Consider the following 20,378-nt stretch of genomic DNA (forward strand, 5'->3'; position numbering starts at 1 on the left):
AGGGGATTATGATTATTTTTAATAAAGTTAGTAATATATTATATTGCATTTTTTTCAGAGACAAATACATACACTTGTCTTAAAGAGCTGGCCTGTACAAAGGTTAGAAGCCAGAGTGAAAAGTTAGGACCCAAATTTTTTTTTTAACAATTTGTGAAATGCCCCAAAAAATATTTTAGTGTTGTAGTGATGCTCATTTGCTGGTAACATAGCTTCCAAATAATGGTCAGCTTTTAATACCCAACATGTTGTTATAGACAGATAAATACAGCAACTGGATCCCATGTACACAGTCTGAATAAAAAACTGTCCACAAATCAATTAAAAATATATATTGATTATACAAAAGACATATGAACAGTGTATAAAACAGTCAATAAGCATCAGTACTATAACGGCAGAAATATCAATATCTTGTGTATACAAACTCTTTCAAATCTGTTTTAGCCACTTCAATCCTGAAGATGGATGTAATTCATTAATGCAGAATATTATAAGTCCACTTTTAACTTGCGTTTGTAGCCATTATCCTGAACAAAAATATATTATGCGGTGGTAATCGCTTCGCGACGACGAAAAATCCGACAGTGTGAAGACCTGCAAGAAAAGACTGATTTCAGGAAAAAACTACATCAATATTGACAGACTTGCCTCCAAAACGAATCTGCAGATATCTGATGGAGGCAGAAGGATGACAGGACCTCCTTCCGACTGGCAGCTCTCCGGCACCAGTGTCTGAAGTCAGCGTGACCTGAATGAGTTAAATTTTAAAGCGGCAATGTCGGGACCAGGCAGCTTAACTGTTTAAGCAGTTATAATCCATTTATATTGGAATTAGATTTGATAAGCTACGACAAACATCTCGCATGTGTCACATAATCAAATGATAAGATAAAGTTGTTTGGCATGACTTCCAAGCGACCAGTTATGTGGTGGAGTATCTATACTTAGCTGCTGTCTTGCACCTCTCTGCAGCTGGTTGCTATGTTAGGAGGGAGGAGCTTCTCTTAATAAACGATACTTGCCAACTTTTTATTTTTCTGCCCTCTGGGAGATCCTGGAGGGTAGCTGAATTTTATTCCTGGAGCATGACATTGTGTAGTGAAACGCTTAATTTTGCCCCACCCTTTGGTACAATACAGGGGTGGAGCCACAATTACACAAATGGCATCATCGAGACTCCCCTCCTGCAGGATGCACTCCCGGTAGCCCTGGATACCTAGCCGTAATTCACGAGTCCCACAGAGTGGGCATGTATGAACTAAACACGCAGACAGTGGCTGACAGCTAGGCCTACTTGCAATTTCAGAAAAGAGCAATGTGGATTGTTTGATTCTTACACAGGGGCAGAGCCAGTGATGTCAGAGCAGCTTTTGTGACCTATATAAGAGAGAGGAAAAAAATTACAAAGAGTTTAACCTATTGTAACTATTAATTTTTTTTATCTCCGTTTATAAATAAATCATAATGATTGGTCTCGCTTGCTATTTCCATGGTCTCAATTCTACTTTGTAAATGTTTATCATGTAACTGTAAAATGTGCAATAAAGGTGTTTCAGTTTGCATTATTACTACACAGGCACAAGGAATATTGTTGGTCAATAGATTTTGGTAGCAGCTAGATTAATGTAGTATAATTTCAAAGTACAGGTCTTCTTTTAAATACTTGTGATTATACTTTTATACGTACCCTGCACAGAAATCCAGAACATATAACAAGGTAGTTCAAATGTAAAAGTCATGTGACACTATCCTTTTCATTAACTTAAACATTCAATGAAATTTGAGAAATTCTCTTGATCTCCATCCCTTTCCACTACTACAGCATCATTAAATTAACATAGATTTTATTCATAATATGACTATAAAGTATTATTGCTAGGCTCCTTTATTAACATTGCATTGCAAAATTTGCTTCTACTCACAGCAACCAATTATCAATTGACTTTTATCTGTCTAGTGCACCTTACGTAATGGAAGCAAGACTCTGGTTGTTACAGCTTACAGCTGGGGTGTCCCACCTTTTAGCTTCCCTGGGCCACATGGAAAGACGACGAGTTGGTTTGGGCCGCACATAACATACACTAACAATAATGATACCTGATCATCCAAAAAACCCTAGAAAACATAGTATATATATATATATATATATATATATATATATATATATATATATATATGAGAAAAAAAGTGATCTATGTATATCTCGTCTCTCACTTTATTCACCATTGATCCTGTACGCTCCATCTACAACTGATGGTTCACGTGAGAAGCGTGTACTATTGCTGGCTCTTAACTGCCTGAACAGCTGCTTGGTTCATGATACAGCCTGGAGAGAGTCATTGCATTAACTGGACCCAAAAGACACAGCGGAGTTCGTGCTGTGCAAGTCTAGCATCTCCGGAGGGAGAAGTATTATCTACAAGCCGTATGAACAGCTCTTTTGACGGATCACTACGAATCAGTCTTTTTATCATGTTTATGCTCTGAGGATCCATCTGTAATTGATGATTGTCCCGCTGAGGAGTAGTCCTTCTACGTCATAGCTGATTCTGGAACATCACCTGCTTCAAGTTTGAGCTTGTTAAGTTCTCTATCTGGTACGCAGAATCGCTTATCAAGGGTGATCTCACTTGGGAATTAACTTGTTGCACTCAATATTGTGGTTTCCCTATACTATTTGCACCTTGGAATTCACCATCGTCACTATAGGGAATCTATTTTGGTATTTCCTATTTTGCAACTGAATATTGTGTTTGGTAATACACTATGTGGCGCTCTGTTCTTTTTACATTATTTTATATATCTATAATATAAATGTCTAGTGGTGTGTGTTAGTCTGTCAGTGTGTGGAAAAAATAAAACCAAGCTGCAGCGCCACCTGCTGGGCGGAGTTATACACTGACCTACTAAATTCTTAGTGTGTGTGGGAAAAAAAATTCAGAAAGGGCTGAAATTTGGTATACTAAGATGTTTTTAATTTGCTAATTGTTAAAAGTGTTTATAAAGATTTAAAAAAAAAAAAGATATATATGGTTGATGGTTGCCGGGGGTGATAGTGCTTGGTGGTTGAGGCCTGGGCTATGGCCCAAATGCATGACAAGAACCTTTTTAACACCTTAAGTAGCTTGATTTGACTAGAATGCATGAGTATCATGCACGGGTTAACTTTGTGTGTGTGTGTGTGTGTATGTATATGTATGTGTGTGTATGTATATGTGTATATATATATATATATATATATATATATATATATATATATGTGTATGTATATTAGGGATGTGCACCGGCGACTTTTGAGGTCTCGTGTTTTGGATCCGGATTTTCATTATTTTTGGGGTTCGGATTTGTCTCGCAAAACACTTGACGAAAGGTCTCGGTTCGGATTTAAGGTTTTGGATTCGGATTTTTTTTGGAAAAAACATAAAAAGTTTTTGGGCTTATTTTCACTCCTATGCTATTAGTAACCTCAATAACATTCAATAACAAGCATTTCCACTAATTTACAGTGTATTCTGAACACCTCACAATATAGTTATTAGTCCAAAACGTTGCAACGAGGTATCTTTCTGGACTGCGTAGAGGAGTGGGTCACCACAATATATATAATAAGAAAACCATCAACTTGTATGATTCGCACCAATAAATGTACCTGGACTGCGTAGAGGAGTGGGTCACCACAATATATATTAAAAACCCTGAACTTGTATGATTCGCACCAATAAATGTACCTGGACTGCGTAGAGGAGTGGGTCACCACAATATATATTAAAAACCCTGAACTTGTATGATTCGCACCAATAAATGTACCTGGACTGCGTAGAGGAGTGGGTCACCACAATATATATTAAAAACCCTGAACTTTTATGATTCGCACCAATAAATGTATCTGGACTGCGTAGAGGAGTGGGTCACCACAATATATATAATAAGAAAACCATCAACTTGTATGATTCGCACCAATAAATGTACCTGGACTGCGTAGAGGAGTGGGTCACCACAATATATATTAAAAACCTTGAACTTTTATGATTCGCACCAATAAATGTATCTGGACTGCGTAGAGGAGTGGGCACTGGGCACCACAATAAAATATATAAAAAACCTTCAACAGGTCTGCATTACACTGCACATACGGCTGCTCCTCCATCCTCTCCATCATATACATGTTGGAGTTTTAGCGTGTGACATCCTCTTGTTTTTGATGTCAGTGCATTTTGAATATTTTTCAATTTGCCCCACACCACTGAATGTACTTTATCTATGATACGCATCTATCTATCTTGACTGCGTAGTGTGGTGGCCCCGGTACACAATTTGGTACCGAGGCCACAATATAATTAAAAAACCCTCCACGGGTCAGAATTCCACCAAAAAAGGGTATGGACTGCGTAGTGTGGTGGCCCCGGTACACAATTTGGTACCGAGGCCACAATATAATTAAAAAATTGGGCATCAACTGTCACCGTTGTTTAATATCTGATACACCTAAATATGGACTGCACAGTGGAGTGGCCCCGGTAGTAAATTTGGTGCCGGGGCCACAATACCTCCTCCAACTTCCAAGTGTAGTGTTTATAAAGACAGACAGCGTCGAAGTGTTATTAGTTGACTTTCTTAACCCTAAAATTGTCCCTGTTGCAAATATTCGTGCAATGGACAGTTACTTTTTTATTGAAAGACTCAAGCTTTCAAGTGTAGTGTTTATAAAATATAAACAACAATACAGTAGTTTTAGAGCACGTCAATACCTCTTGTTTTAAATTATGACAGGGCATTTTACTTTTGGTTTAATTTCTTGAATTTGTTTAACTCTGGTTTTACTTTTTGAACATGGCAAACGACTGTTGATTGGTCATATAATGCAAAAAAAAAAAGTTCCAAGATGGAATTGTCCTTGGGCCCTCACACCCACCCTTATGTTGTTGAAATAGGACATGCACACTTTAACAAACCAATCATTTCAGCGACAGGGCCTACCAAACAACTTTGGCTGAAATGATTGGTTTGTTTGGGCCCCCACACCAAAAAAGCTATTCATCTCTCCCTGTACAGACTAAACAGGCTCTACTGAGGCAAGATGTCGTCCTCATCCTCAACCTCTGATTCCTCTCCCCCTACAGTGTGTACTTCCTCCTCATCACACATTATCAATTCGTCCCCGCTGGACTCCACAACCACAGGTCCCTCTGTAGTATCTGGAGGGCAGTGCTGTACTTCATTGAGGAATTGATTATTCATTTTTATAAACATCATTTTTTCAACGTTATGAGGAAGCAACCTCCTTCGCCGCTCACTGACCAGGTTCCCCGCTGCACTAAAAACTCTTTCCGAGTACACACTGGAGGGGGGACAACTCAGGTAAAATAGAGCCAGTTTGTACAGGGGCTTCCAAACTGCCTTTTTTTCCTGCCAGTAACAATATGGACTGTCTGACATGTCTATTTGGATGGTGTCAGCAAAGTAATCATCCACAATTTTTTCTATTGTGACAGCATCCAATGCAGCGAGAGTAGACATGTCTGCAATGGTTGGCAGGTCCTTCAGTCCGGACCAGATGTTATCAGCATCCCCGCCAGTGCCTCTTTTGGGAAAACTGAGCTTTTTCCTCGCAGCCATAGATGTGGAAGAAAATGAGGGTGGAGCTGTTGGCATGTCACGGTCCTCTTCAGAGGACAATCTCCTGACCAGCAGGTCTTTGCACCGCTGTAGACTTGTGTCCGCCGGAAACAGAGACACAACATACGCTTTAAACCGAGGATCGAGCACGGTGGCCAGAATGTATTCCTCTGACTTTAAAAGAGTGACCACCCTCGGATCCTGGCAAAGCGTACGAAGGGCTACATCCGCAAGAGCTACATGCTTGGTGTAATCGCAATGGCTTACCAGCTCCTCCCTCACTTTCTCCAGCTGCTTCTGCAACAGCCTGATCAGGGGAATGACCTGACTCAAGCTGGCAGTGTCGGAACTGACTTCTCGTGTGGCAAGTTCAAATGGCTGCAGAACCTTGCACAACACGGAAATCAGTCTCCACTGCGCTTGACTGAGGCGCATCCCCACTCCTTTGCCTATGTCGTAGGTGGCTGTGTAGGCCTGAATGGCCTTTTGCTGCTCCTCCATCCTCTGCAGCATATAGAGGGTGGAGTTCCAGCGCGTCACAATCTCTTGTTTGAGGTGATGGCAGGGCAGGTTCATGCTTTTTTGATGTGCCTCTAGTCTGCGGTAGGCACTGGCTGAATGCCGAAAGTGTCCAGCAATTTTGCGCGCCACCGCAAGCATCTCCTGCACACCCCTGTCACTCTTGAGGTAATGCTGCACCACCAAATTAATGGTGTGGGCAAAACATGGGAAGTGCTGGAAATTGCCCATATTTAATGCCCGCACAATGTTACTGGCATTGTCTGACACCACAAATCCCCATGAGAGTCTAAGTGGGGTAAGCCACTGGGAGATAATTTTCCTCATTTTCTCTAATATGTTGTCAGCGTTGTGCCTCTTATTAAAGCCTGTAATACACAATGTTGCCTGCCTTTGCACGAGCAGCCATTTTGTAGTTACTGCTACTGATGCAGCTGTTGCTGTTGCTGCGGAAGGGTATGCATCTACCCAGTGGGCTGTCACAGTCATATAGTCCTTCGTTTGCCCAGAACCACTTGTCCACATGTCCGTGGTTAAGTGGACAGTGGGTACAACCGCATTTTTTAGAGCACTGAGGACACTTGATCGTACTTCTCTGTACATTTTTGGTATCGCCTGCCTAGTGAAGTGGAATCTCCACGGGATTTGGTACCGGGGACACAATACCTCCATCAACCCTCTAAATCCCACTCCACTGATGGCGGACACCGGGCGCACGTCTAACACCAACATTGCAGTTACAGCCGCAGTTATACGCTTTGCAATAGGGTGACTACTATCGTATTTTGTGGTCATGGCAAACGACTGTTGGACGGTCAATTGTTTTGTGAAAGACTTAGCGGTCTTACGACTTCCCCTCTGGGAAGATGACCGACTAACAGCAGCAACAGCAGCAGTGGCAGTAGTAGGCGTACCGCTGCAGGATTCCTCGGATGAATCCCGTATTGAGGAGGACTCAGTCTGGCTGCTGACTTGGGCTGCAGGACTGAATCTGATGGAGATTGTGGAGGAAGTTGACGAGGAGGGTGTTGCTGGTGTGTATCCAACTGGACCACGGGATTTAGGTGTCCCTGTACCGATGAGGGTCCTAGCCCCAGTTCCTGAACTAACCACTGAACTATAAAGGTTATTCAGGTGACGTATAAGGGAGGATGTTCCTAGGTGGGCAAGATCCTTACCCCTGCTTATTTGAGCTTTACATAAGCTACATATGGCCATACATTGATTGTCTGGATTTGGATAAAAATAACTCCAGACCGAAGAGGTGCATTTTTTGGTCTTCTGACCAGGCATGACGATGGGCTTTTTCATCCCATGGACATCAGCTGTTTCCCCCCCTGGTGCCTCATTTACAATAACCACATCACCATCCTCATCATCAAGTTCCTCCACAGCGCCAGCTACATCATCAATAGCCTCCTCCCGAGCCACCTCTTCCCGTACAGTGATGGGAAGGTCAGGCTTGACAACCACCAACATCCTTGGACTCGCCTTGTGGATTTGTGATAATTTCTCTTTAGAAGGCAGAGTTGTTTGCTGTTTTGTTGCTGACAGCATAACTCTCTTCAATTTTTTGTAGGGGGGGGAGGAGGAGGAGGGCTAAGATCCGTGGGTGAAGCTGAACCACTAGTCATGAACACGGGCCAGGGCCCTTGCCACTCCGTGTCGTAAATGGCATATTGGCAACTTTACGTTTCTCCTCAGATGATTTTAAGTTTCTCTTTTTGCTACTTTTTCCTAACTTGGGCTTTTTGGATTTTACATGCCCGGTACTACGAGATTGGGCATCGGGCTTGGAAGACGACGTTGATGGCATTTCATCGTCTATGTCATGACTAGTGGCAGCAGCTTCAGCATTAGGAGGAAGTGGGTCTTGATCTTTCCCTACTTTATCCTCCAAATTTTTGGTCTCCATTATATGTAGCACAAGATACTGCAGAATGTGTGAACTTGGTAATATTGCAGTACCAATGGACTTATACTGCTGGATTGGTTTTGCAAATTTGGTTATAATTATATATATATTTTTTTTAATTTTTAATTTTTTTTTACTTTTTTTTTATTTTTTAAAAACTTGGGAATAATGGGGAAATAACTATGCCCTTAGAAGCACAGAGCACAGGACACAGCACCACTGGACTGATACTGCAGAACACAGCACAGCACAGAACTAAACAGCACAGCACGAGATCTACCAGGACAGAGGACCACCTAACACACCCTCCCTCTACCCTGATCAGTGCCCGAGTGAAGATGGCGGCGACTAGCGGGGAATTTATAGGATCCGAGTATCGCGAGATCCGACAACGGGATTATGAGTCAGAGCCTCAGTTTCAGATTTGAATTTGGCGCCAATACCCGGATCTGTCTCGGATCCGACTCGGATCGGCAACGTTCGGGTGGGCTCGGATTTCAGAAATCAGAGTGCGCTCATCTCTAATGTATATATGTGTATGTATGTATATGTATATGTATGTATGTGTGTGTGTGTGTGTGTATATATATATATATATACTTTTTGTATTGTTTCGATGCAATATCAATAAAGTGCATTTAAGCCAGGCATTGTATATCGGGGTGCCCTGACCAGGCCTGACATATACACCACTGTGACACCAAATTGTCACCTGTTTTGATAATTACACCACTATGTTAGTTAAGGGATAACAACTTATAATGGGCCAAAGAGAATAATATATAATGCCCCATTAGTAATACAAGTAGAAGTATGTAGCAGGGAGATAAGGTCCATGATGCTCCAGGACCAGGTGACTTTTATTCACTGGTCAGCGTCTTGAAATAATAAAAAAAATCCCCCTTAACTTACCTTTTAATTGGCTTGTTCTCCTGTCCTCTACTCTTCTTTTCTGATTGTTCTTCTCGCGCGGGTGTCTCCTCTGTGCTGCGCTCCGCAATGGATGATGGGCGTGATGACATTACGCCCGACATTCACTGCGAGCACCGCACGGAGGAGGAGACAAGGGAGGGAGCCGGAGTACCAGCTGAGGTGACCGCAAGGTAAGTTGTTTTTTTTTTTTTGGGGGTTTTTTTGCAGGATTTTTTTTTTCCATTAACAGCGCTGCCCCCTTGCCACAACCAAAACTCCTTCTGGGCCACATTTACAGGCGTGCTGGGCCGCGGGTTGGACAACCCTGGCTTACACAACCCTGGCTTACAGCATAGTGTGCACCTAAATGCTGTGTTATTAAATAAATCTTAATATTCATTTCTCCCAATATCCTAAAAATATATATTTTTTGAGGTGGGGTTACATACTACCCATTGCTGTCAATGTGTGCTTCATTTTTTTTTTAATATTTAACAGAATTTATATTCTGCTGTTACTATTTAAGAAAGTGAAATAAATATATGCTGGTTATAGTCCTCATGTCATTGAAAATCCTAAGCTTTTAATGACCATTGTGGTAAAACATTATGGTCTTAAACAGAAGTCAATGTATTTTGACCATAGCTATAAAATGAAATAACCTGTTGGATGCAAACAGGCCAGCTGGAGGACACTGGTCCTTGTGACTAGGGATTTCATACTTTTACAGGTGTTATTTAATATGGTGGACATATATAATGGGTTATCCTTACCTAAAATAACACCCTCGAGCACAATGTAATAAAGATTGCATATTTCCCTGGTACACATAAGTACTACTGACGAGTGACATGTGGTCCTATCCTCAATTCATCTTTATGTCCCTTCTTTCACTAATTAGACTTTTTTTTTTTTTTTTTTTTTCTAGTGCACATAACCAATTTCCACCCATGTTTTACTGTGATACACTGGTGCCAGGAACAAACTTTTCATTTTTACAACTGTTCTTTGCATTGGCCACAGTTAAGCACAGATTTTGATGCTATGGTTCTTAGCACTTGTTCCACTGTCTTCCTTTGATTATATAAGATAGTAATGCTGTCCGGTAAGGTTGTAATGCATATTTTTCCATCCTTCAGGTCAATTGGCAAAAGAGCTTAAGCAGCAGGACTGCCTTCAATATGCTGGCTTCTGTAACCTGGCCATGGCACGGTAAGTTTATTTGGTTAGACAGTCAATATGAGCGTTTTCATTTTTGGTAATGCCAAGTTCCATTCTATTGGAGCAGTAGCCTTGACAAGAAAAAAATCTCCATGGCAAGATGGCCTATTTTACATTAAGTGATCAAATTTATTTTAAATTAAATTTGAATCTGGACCAAATCACACTAGATGGAAACCAGCAGTATTTTAGTAATACATTAAATGTTCAAGTGTTTTTATGAAATTATCCATTACTATTAAGCAGTTTTATTATAATGTATGAAAATTAATATTGAAAGCAAAAGGGCATCTCACTAAGAACCACATCATTTGGACTTAACTTTTCTGTGCATTATGTTTAAGGATGCAATGCTTTTATCGAACTTATTACATATGGTATGTGTTTTTTTTTCAGATGTGAACAGACATTGTTTAATGCACCTGGAGAAGCCATGGCTCTCACTGAAGCTGCCCGTCTCTTTCTACAAGAGGAGAAGGAGAGGCAGCATTTGAGCTGTCCAGGATTTGAGGAGCATTTACAGGCTGCTATTAATTGCTACAGCTTTGCTATAAAGGTTAGTTGTATGGTACTTTAGCATTCATGTGCCAGGGTACAAATCCCAGCTGAGGCATCTTATTTTCTCTTTCATCCAGTCTGGGGGACACTGCTTACCATGGGTTGTGGAGGGGAGCATGGGAGTTGGCACCTAGCTAGTTAACTTTAGCACTGCTGACAGACCCCTCCCCTCTACAATCACCCTGCCTCTTCCTCTTCCGTTTTTTCTAGGAGCCCAAGGAGTTGGGCAGGTTTTTTTTTTTTTACAGTTATTTCTTTTTTTTTATTTTATTAACTATCATTTAACTTTAATTTTATTAACTTATTTTTATTAGCAATAGTTAGGTTTTTAGAGCAGAGCTGGGAGTGTGTTCTATCACAGAGAGCACACTTCCAGAAAAGATGCAGCAATGACTGGGCTCTGTCAGAGAGAGCAGACGGCTCTCAATGGCAGAGCATAGGCGGTCAGATTGCAGAGTGACAAGCGGTCTCGGAGGCTCCCCCCTATAACCGGCGCTGCCACTACAGGCATAGAGCGCCGGTTATCGGAATACATTGCCGACGGCCATGTTTTATGTCATCGGTCCACAGAGGAATAGAAAGAAGGAGGAGAGATCGGCGACTATACCAAGATCCTCCCTCAGAAAAAAAGGAGGGGGCATTGGGGTATCGAACGCTGCAGGAGACCTCCTTTTTAAGGTCTCCACTACTCTGCCGATAAGGATAAGTTCCTTTCTTTAAAAAAGAAAAAAAAGACAAGAATGCCGGAAGAGGGGGGTACTAGCTACAGAGAGCTCCCCTGCTCTTCAGCACAAGTGGTACAGTCCGGTCTTCTGGCGCCAGAGATGCCCGGGAAGGAACTTATCTTGGAGGAAGCAGGCACCAGGACACTGCTGTTGACTTCTCCCCTGTGTGGCCCTTTTGGCTAAGTACCAAACATTTCTTTAACCATTTACAAGCAAACTGTGTTTTGTGATTTACTAAGGGAGGATAGTCAGGGTTATATTGTGGTTCTCTTACTTGCCCAAATGTCACACTGTCTGTTAACACACGTACAAGTACAACTTTTATTATAGATTAGTTGATTACTTGTTTCTTGCTCTGTCTCTCACTCAATCTCTCTTTATCTGGTGTGTTTGGTGTTCCTTTCCTTTGTAAAATGTCAGATAAAGGAAAAGGCCCTATGGCTAAATATTTTACATGTTCTAGATGTAAGGTAAAATTACCATGTGGCCAGAAGGACCCGTTGGCGCTCTGCTCTGTCTGCGAAGGGGGGGCCCTCTCTGCGGAAACCCAGCACACTCCAGCCCAACTGATGGAGGAACCGGCCTGGGTAGCTTTCCTGACCGTCGGTTTCCTCTTTAGCACTGATTATCTCCCAATCTACTCAGTTACTGACAAGTGTGGCAGCCTCTGCGGTGTCTAATAATAATAATGCTGTTACCCCCTTGGGGCTTCCTGCTGCCACAGTTTCTACTGAAACGGCTATAGCAGGACCTTCCTCTTTACTTACGGACCAGCCCCCTGTTCCGACAGAACCCGCATGGTCCTCAGCATTTATAAAGGGTTTAGACAGGCTAAACCAGTTACTTGAATCCCCAGACTTGCCCCCTGCTAAAAGAAAGCGCCTTAGATCCAGTAATCCTCTTATGGTCCTTTCTGATTCTGAGGGGTTTTCAGAAGAGGAAGGGGAAACAAATTTTGATCCTGACCAGGTTCAACCATTGGAACAGGAAGAAATCACTAGATATCTGTATATTGATGATTTGGTGTTAGCAGTGAGACAGGTGTTGGACCTCCCAGAAATGGAGGATCCTAGTCCTAGAGACAGAAGTCTTTTTAAGAAGGCCAAAAGAAAGGTTATTCGGTTTCCCCTTTCTGTAGAACTTAGAGATATTGCAGAGGGAGCCTGGAAACAGCCTGATAAAAGGTTCTCTGTTCAAAGGAGATTCTCCTCCCTGTATCCATTGCAGGAAGAGGACATGGCTCGCTGGGAGGGAATCCCTAAAGTAGATACTCCAGTAGCCCGTTTGGCCCGACACACTCTCCTACCAGTCCCGGGCACAGCAACTCTGCAAGACGCCACCGACCGCAGAGTGGAATCTCAATTAAAATCTATTTTTGTAGCAGCGGGTTCTTCCTTTAGACCCACATTTGCTTCAGCTTGGGTTGCTAAAGCCATGGAAGCATGGGCAGAATGACTGGCAGAGGCCTTACAGAACTCATTACTTCCCCTAGCTTTACATTTGAAAAAGGCATCGGGGTACCTTTTTATGAGGCGGCTCAGAGCCCAGCGTTTGTGTCCTCTATTCAGGCTGCGTCAATTTCATCAAGAAGAACGTTATAGCTGAAATCCTGGGAGGGGGATTCAGAATCTAAAAAATCCCTTGAAACCATTCCCTTTTCAGCAGCAGGTTTGTTCGGCCCGGAATTGGATACTATGATTTCCCAGGCAACGGGGGGCAAAAGCACCTTTTTGCCGGTATACACAAGTAGGGGCCGGGGCCCGCGGTTTAGCTCTTTTAGGCAGCCCTTTCAGGGGACCTCCTTGCCTAGGGGCCAGTCATTTAGAGGTAGACAACCGAATGCTCGAGGCTTCTCAGTCAGAGGTAGGTCCTCGTTTGCAGCTAGGCGCCAGGACGCCAATACTCAGGAAAAGCCTGCGTCCTGACTGCCACTCTATTCTCCAGGAGGTGGCGCCAGTGAGGGGACGTCGAAAACAGTGGGCAGCGTCATCCCAGGACCCTTGGATTCGGGGCATTATATCAAGGGGGCACATAATAGACCTGCTGGGTCCGGTACCACATTGTTTGTTTGTAACCCCGCAACCCCGAGATCCACAAAGAAGACAGGCGATATAGGGTTGTCGCCTCTCTTCTTTCGCAAAGAGTTATTTGCAGAGTCCCAGACAACCAGAAGGGAAAGGGTTTTTATTCAAATGTATTTCTGATCAGGAAACCGGACTTTTCCTTTCGACCCATCTTAAATCTAAAGAACCTCAATGTGCACTTGCTAGTGGACATGTTTCGATCGGAGTCCCTGAGGTCGGCAATAAACGGCTTAGAGAAAGATCAGTTTATGACTTCCATAGACATAAAGGACGCATACCTCCACGTTCCCATTTGGAGCGGTCATCAGCCTCTCCTGAGATTCACGGTGGGGGCCTCCCACTATCAGTTTCGGGCTCTTCCCTTCGGCCTCTCCACGGCTCCAAGGCTCTTCACGAAGATCATGTCGGTGATGGCGGCTTGTCTTCACTTAAAGGAAGTTCAGGTCGTGCCCTGTTTAGACGATCTGCTCATCAAATCCTCATCAGAGATTTGCTTACATCAGCACTTATCCCTCACCATAGCTGTCCTCGAGAGCCATGGGTGGCTGATAAACTTAAAGAAATCCCAGGTGGTTCCGTGCCAACGCATGGTCTTCCTAGGACTCATCATGGACACCAGTCAGCAGAAGGTGTTTCTGCCGGCGGAGAAGATCAGCTCAATTGGGAGTATAACATCTCAGGTCTTGTCCTCTCCCAGTCCCTCAATTCATTTGTGCATGCGGCTGCTAGGAAAGATGGTGATCTCCTTTGAGACCATCCCCTTCGGTCGGGCTCATTCACGATGCTTCCAGTGGGATCTGTTGACGAAATGGTCAGGATCCCACCTACGTTTTCATCTCCAGAGGATCTCGCTGTCTCCGGGGGCGAGAGAATCGTTTCCGTGGTGGCTGATTGAGTACCACATGTCGGTGGGCAGGTCCTTTGCTCCATGGTCATGGATCATAGCCACAACAGACGCCAGCCTAAAAGGTTGGGGGGGCTGTAGTCCTGTATCTCTGGCTCCAGGGGCTTTGGTCAGTTCAGGAATCAGCCCTATCCATCAACACGTTGGAGTTGAAGGCAATTCTTTTGGTTCTTCGGGGGGGCCCAGACTCTCCTTCAGGGCCACCCAGTCAGGGTTCAGTCCGACAATGCCACGGCTGTGGAGTGCAGCTGCAATGCGAGTTGCAGCTCAGATATTTCTTTGGGCAGAACAGAATGTTCCAGCAATCTCAGCAGTGTTCATTCCAGGAATAAAGAATTGGGAGGCCGATTACCTCAGTCGCAATGCGATGATGCCAGGGGAGGTCCCTCCATCCGGAAGTATTTCAGTCTCTAGTTCAGAGATGGGGTCTTCCGGATATAGATCTCGGGGCCTTCAGATACAACAAGAAGGTTCACAGGTTTTGCGCAAGGGCAAGAGACCCCTTAGCGGTAGCGGTGGACGTGATGACCATGTCCTGGGATTTCAGGTTGGGATATCTATTTCCCCCGATTCCCATGCTTCCTCAAGTACTCAGACGAGTGAGGCAGGGCGGTCTGCCGGTAATTTTAATAGCTCCCTCATGGCCGCATCGAATGTGGTACACGGTCATAATCTCCATGGCGGTAGGACAAGGACATCGTCTTCCGTCACGAGACGACCTTCTTCTGCATGGTCCCTTTCGTCACCAGAATTTACCTCAGTTTAACGGCATGGCTGTTGAAGCCAGGCTCTTTAAGGCTAGGGGTTTCTCCCCCAGTGTAGTGAACACTCTGCTGCGAGCTCGAAAGCCGCTTTCAGCTCGTGTCGATCACCGTATTTGGCGAGCCTATATCAGATGGTGCGAAAATAAGTCCTGTCACACGTCTTTTCGTCTCCCTCGCTTATTGGCTTTTCTTCAGGATGGCCTGGAAGCGGGTCTCCGCTTAGGTTCCTTAAGAGTTCAAGTATCAGCGCGTTTTCTTTCACCTCAAGTTAGCGGATTTGCCAGACATCAAGACTTTTCTTCAGGGAGTCTTACATATTCAGCCTCCCTACGTTCCGCCTACAGCACCATGGGGTCTTAACCTGGTACTTGATATGCTTAAAGGGCCTCCTTTTGAGCCATTACTTGTGGCAGATTTTAGGTGTCTGACCTGGAAGGTCGTTTTTCTTTTAGCGATTGCATCTGCACGCAGGGTTTCAGAATTGGGTGCTCTGTCTTGCCGGGAACCATATCTGTTTTTTCACGAGGACAGAGCGGTATTAAGAACTCTCCCTCCTTTTGTTCCAAAAGTAGTTTCGGCTTTCCATTTGAACCAGGAAATTGTGGTTCCGGTCTTTTCATCGCCTTCTCATACTGATCAGCAGTCTATGGAAAAGTTAAACGTGGTTAGGGCCCTCCGTATTTATGTTAAAAGAACTTCCCAGGTTAGGCGTACAGATTCTCTGTTTGTTCTTTATGATTCTAATAAAAGAGGCTGGCCAGCCTCAAAACAGTCTATTGCAAGATGGATTACGGCAACCATTAAGCAGGCTTACATAAGGGCTAACAGTCCTGTGCCAGAGAGACTTACGGCCCATTCCACCAGATCAGTAGGGGCATCGTGGGCAGCGAGAAATGGGGCTTCTGCGGACCACCTTTGCAGGGCAGTCATCTGGTCTTCTGTCCACACCTTTTACCAAATTTTATCAGTTTAATGTATTTGCGTCTGCGGATGCAAATTTTGCTCGTAGTGTTCTACGAGCGGGGCTTTCAGAGCGGTCCCACCCTTAGGGGGCTGCTTTAGAACGTCCCCATGGTAAGCAGTGTCCCCCAGACTGGATGAGAGAGAAAAGAGGATTTTTGTACTTCCGTTTAAATCCATTTCTCTGATTCCGTCTGGGGGACACTGTGATCCCTCCCTTCTGCTTTTCCTCTGTGTGCTCTTGGTTGATTGGCCTTTTCTCCTTGGGGCTTTTTAATTAACGGAAGAGGAAGGGGGATTGTAGAGGGGAGGGGGTCTGTCAGCAGTGCTAAAGATTAACTAGCTAGGTGCCAACTCCCGTGCTCCCCTCCACAACCCATGGTAAGCCGTGTCCCCCAGACGGAATCGGAGAAACGGATTTAACGCAAGTACAAAAATCCTCTCTTGTGTATTGTTTTAAAGAGACACAGACCTAACAAGTTTGTATGTGATCATTATGATAACCTATTTCCTTTGGGCAGACATTGCTTGTTTATACTTAGAGCCATAACTTTCCCTTTCCATCTTCTCTTCCCTCTCCTCCTGCACATCCTTCATGCAGTTTCATAGGTACTACAATTAGAGCCAGGCACAGTTAGGACTGAGTTTTGGTTATAGAAAAGCACTGTCTGCCCCAAGAAAACATATTGCTGTAAAGGGGAAGGAAAGCCATTATTGACTTTAATATCTCTGTATAAGGGTTTATTACTGCCTTGTAGTTTGTTGCCATATCTGATGGAATCTGTTTCTAACAAGTAGGCAGACTCGCTTTTTTAGAAATGCACCACGTGGTTTGGTTCATACACAAGCAGGGCCAGTGATGTCTAAAGAAATTGAGCCTAAGCTTTTTTACCTGAATCAGATCCCATCATAATTGCCCTAAAGGTGTGGGGTGTGGAATGATTTTTAGCTGTCTGTAGTCTTATTTGATAAGTAATCCTTTACTTTTAACAGAGCTGCTCTACACTAAACTGTATTTTACCTCCATGGTTCATATCTGAAAATTAAATGTTGGTGTTTAGTGGTCCTTTCATTTGGTACAAAACCATAAGCAGGTTTATGTTAATGTTTATATGAATGCCCTGCAAAAAAAGGAACTAAAAAAAGAATACTTGTATTTTTTTGCTTGTGTACATGTAGTTTATTTAATCATTTACTTTTCATAGCACTAAATGCAATTATAAATAATTAATAATATATAATTATAATTAAGAAGGGCAATTATTATATAAAGTATATATACTTTATATATAAAGTATCTATCTACATATTTTACAATATATGGGCTTCAGTATAGTTTGCAGCCAAGCAACACGAGGGACTAAAATGGCATTATAATGTAACTAACCACAATAAAAATGTTTTTCATGGGACTGGAAGTTTTTTTTTATGTCAAATTATTTTCCATAGTGTATTTCACCTTTTTAAAAAATTTTTTTTTAAAAAAAATAGAAGTGCTTTGTAAGTAATTCCCTTTGTAAATATTTGCTTATTTGTATCAATTCATTACTTTTTATTTTTGTTTGAAACTTTTTTTTCCTCTTGTACTTGGATTGAGATCCCAGATAATTGTACTTTCAACAATCTTGAAATTAATTCTTTGGTTGACCTATGTTCTTATAGGTACTTGTATCCTAGAGTGACTTTGGAGGATCTTTGAATTTCTTAAGTTTGAGATGAAATAGTTATGCTCTTCTATGTAATTCTCTAGGTTGAAACATATGAAAAATAGCAATTAACCCTTAAGCACTGAAGCTTCTTTGGGCAATGATTGGTTGTAAAGTTAAATTCTGTGATCCTAATTTTTATTTCTCTTTCATCCAGTCTGGGGGACACTGCTTACCATGGGTTGTGGAGGGGAGCACAGGAGTTGCCACCTAACTAGTTAATCTTTAGCACTGCTGACAGACCCCTCCCCTCTACAATCCCCCCGCCTCTTCCTCCTCAATTTTTTCTAGGTGCCCAAAGGAGTTGGGCTATTTAGAAACAGCTAGTAATTAATTTAATTTATTTTATATTTAACTTAATTTTTTTCTTTATTTTTACAGTTTAGTTAGTATTAGGGCAGAGCTGGGAGTGTGTTCTATATATAGAGAACACTCACAGAAGCTGGGCAGCGGTGACAGGACTCTGTCAGAGAGAGCAGACTGCTCTCAATGGCAGAGCATTAACTGTCACAGGATAGAGTGACAAGCAGTCTCACCGGACCGCTGTCATTCTAGGAGGCTCCACGATAACCGGCGCTGCCATTAGGCATAGAGCGCCGCCTATCGCATCACCTCGCCGGCGGCCATGATTTTTTTCAACGGACCGCGGAGGTACAGAAAGGGGGAGGAGAGAAAACGGGGCCATACCAAGATCCCCCCTCAGGCGAATAGGAGGGGGCATCGGGGTACTAACGCTGCAGGAGACCTCTAAGAGGCCTCCATAACTCTGCCAAATACATTGATAAAGTTCCTTTTAAAAAAAAAAAAAAAAAAGAGACAGAAAAGCTGCAGAGGGGGAACTATCACAAGAGCTCCCCTGCTCTTAGCACAAATGGTACAGTCAGGACTCTGGCGCCAAACAGAAGCCCGGGAAGGAACTTCTCTCCAAGGGAGCAGACACCAGGACACTGCTGTTGGACTTCTCCCCTGAGTGGCCCTTTTGGCTAAGTACCAAAACCCTTTCTTTAACCATTTACTGACTGTTTATGTGGTTACAGGAGGGAGGCTAGTAGGATTGTAAAAATTTTCTTACTTTCACATATATCTTTTCATTGTTACACACATACAAGTACAGCTTTTATTACACAATAGTCTGTTACTTGTTGTATACTCTGTCTCTCTCAAAATATCTCTCTCAAAATATCTCTGTGTTTGGTGTGCTTTTCCTTTTTAAAATGACAAAAGGGAAAAGGCCCTATGGCAAAATATTTTACATGTTCTAGATGTAAAGTTAAATTACCTAATGGGCAGAAAGACCCGTTGGCGCTCTGCTCAGCCTGTGAAGGAGTGGTCCCCTCTGCGCAAACCCAGCTCCTTCCAGCCCCACTGATGGAGGAACTGGCCTGGGTAGCTTCCCTGACACAGTCGGTTTCCTCTTTGGCACAGATGGTCTCCCAATCTAATCAATTGTGGTCTAGTGTGGCAGCGTCTGTGACTAATAGTGCTATTACCCCTGTGGGGCTCCCTGCTGCCACGGTTTCTACAGAAACGGCTATAGCAGGACCTTCCTCTTTGCTTACGGACCATCCGCCTGTACCTACAGAACCGGCATGGTCCTCCGCATTTATTAAGGGTTTGGATAAACTTAACCAGTTACTTGAATCCCCAAACCTGCCCCCAGCTAAAAGAAAGTGGGTCAGATCATCTAATCCTCTTATGGTTCTTTCTGATTCAGAGGGACTTTCAGAAGAGGAAACAGAATCAAATTTGGATTCTGACCAGGTTCCATCCTTGGAACAGCAAGAAGTCACTAAATATCAATTTATTGACAATTTGGTTTTAGCGGTGAGGCAAGCATTGGACCTCCCAGAAATGGAAGATCCTAGTCCTAGAGACAGAAGTCTTTTTAAAAAGGCCAAAAGGAAGGTTATTCATTTTCCCCCTTCTACAGAACTCAGAGATATTGCTGAGGGAGCCTGGAAACAGCCTGATAAAAAGTTTTCTGTTCCAAAGAGGTTCTCTTCCCTGTATCCGTTACAGGAAGAGGACGTGGCTCGCTGGGAGGAAATTCCGAAAATAGATACTCCTGTAGCCCGTTTGGCCCGTCATACTCTCCTTCTGACCCCGGGCTCAGCAACTCTGCAAGATACCACTGACCGCAGAGTGGAATCCCAGTTAAAATCTATATTTGTAGCAGCGGGTTCTTCCTTTAGACCCACGTTTGCTTCAGCTTGGGTTGCCAAAGCCATGGAAGCATGGGCAGAGCAACTGGCACAGACCTTAAAGGACCCAGAATTGATTACCCTAGTGTTACATTTAAAGGAGGCGTCGGGGTATATTTATGAGGCGGCTCAGAGCTCAGCTTCTGTGTCCTCCTCTATTCAGACTGCGTCTGTTTCAGCTAGAAGAACATTATGGCTGAAATCCTGGGAAGGGGATTCTGAGTCAAGGAATCTATGGAATCCATTCCTTTTTCGGCAGCAGGTCTGTTTGGCCCAGAATTAGATAACAT

At 43.3% G+C, this 20,378-nt stretch overlaps 1 protein-coding gene across 1 annotated transcript in view; it reads left to right on the forward strand.

The window, feature by feature from the left end:
• Positions 1-20,378, forward strand: part of LOC142099431 (40-kDa huntingtin-associated protein-like) — a 46,947-nt gene that overhangs the window by 5,239 nt on the left and 21,330 nt on the right. The window contains exons 3-4 of the mRNA XM_075182872.1: positions 10,105-10,177; positions 10,583-10,742. Of these exons, the coding sequence (XP_075038973.1) occupies positions 10,105-10,177; positions 10,583-10,742 (233 nt within the window). The remainder of the gene's footprint in view (positions 1-10,104; positions 10,178-10,582; positions 10,743-20,378) is intronic.

Source organism: Mixophyes fleayi, chromosome 8, assembly GCF_038048845.1.
Source record: "Mixophyes fleayi isolate aMixFle1 chromosome 8, aMixFle1.hap1, whole genome shotgun sequence".
NCBI lineage: Eukaryota > Metazoa > Chordata > Amphibia > Anura > Limnodynastidae > Mixophyes > Mixophyes fleayi.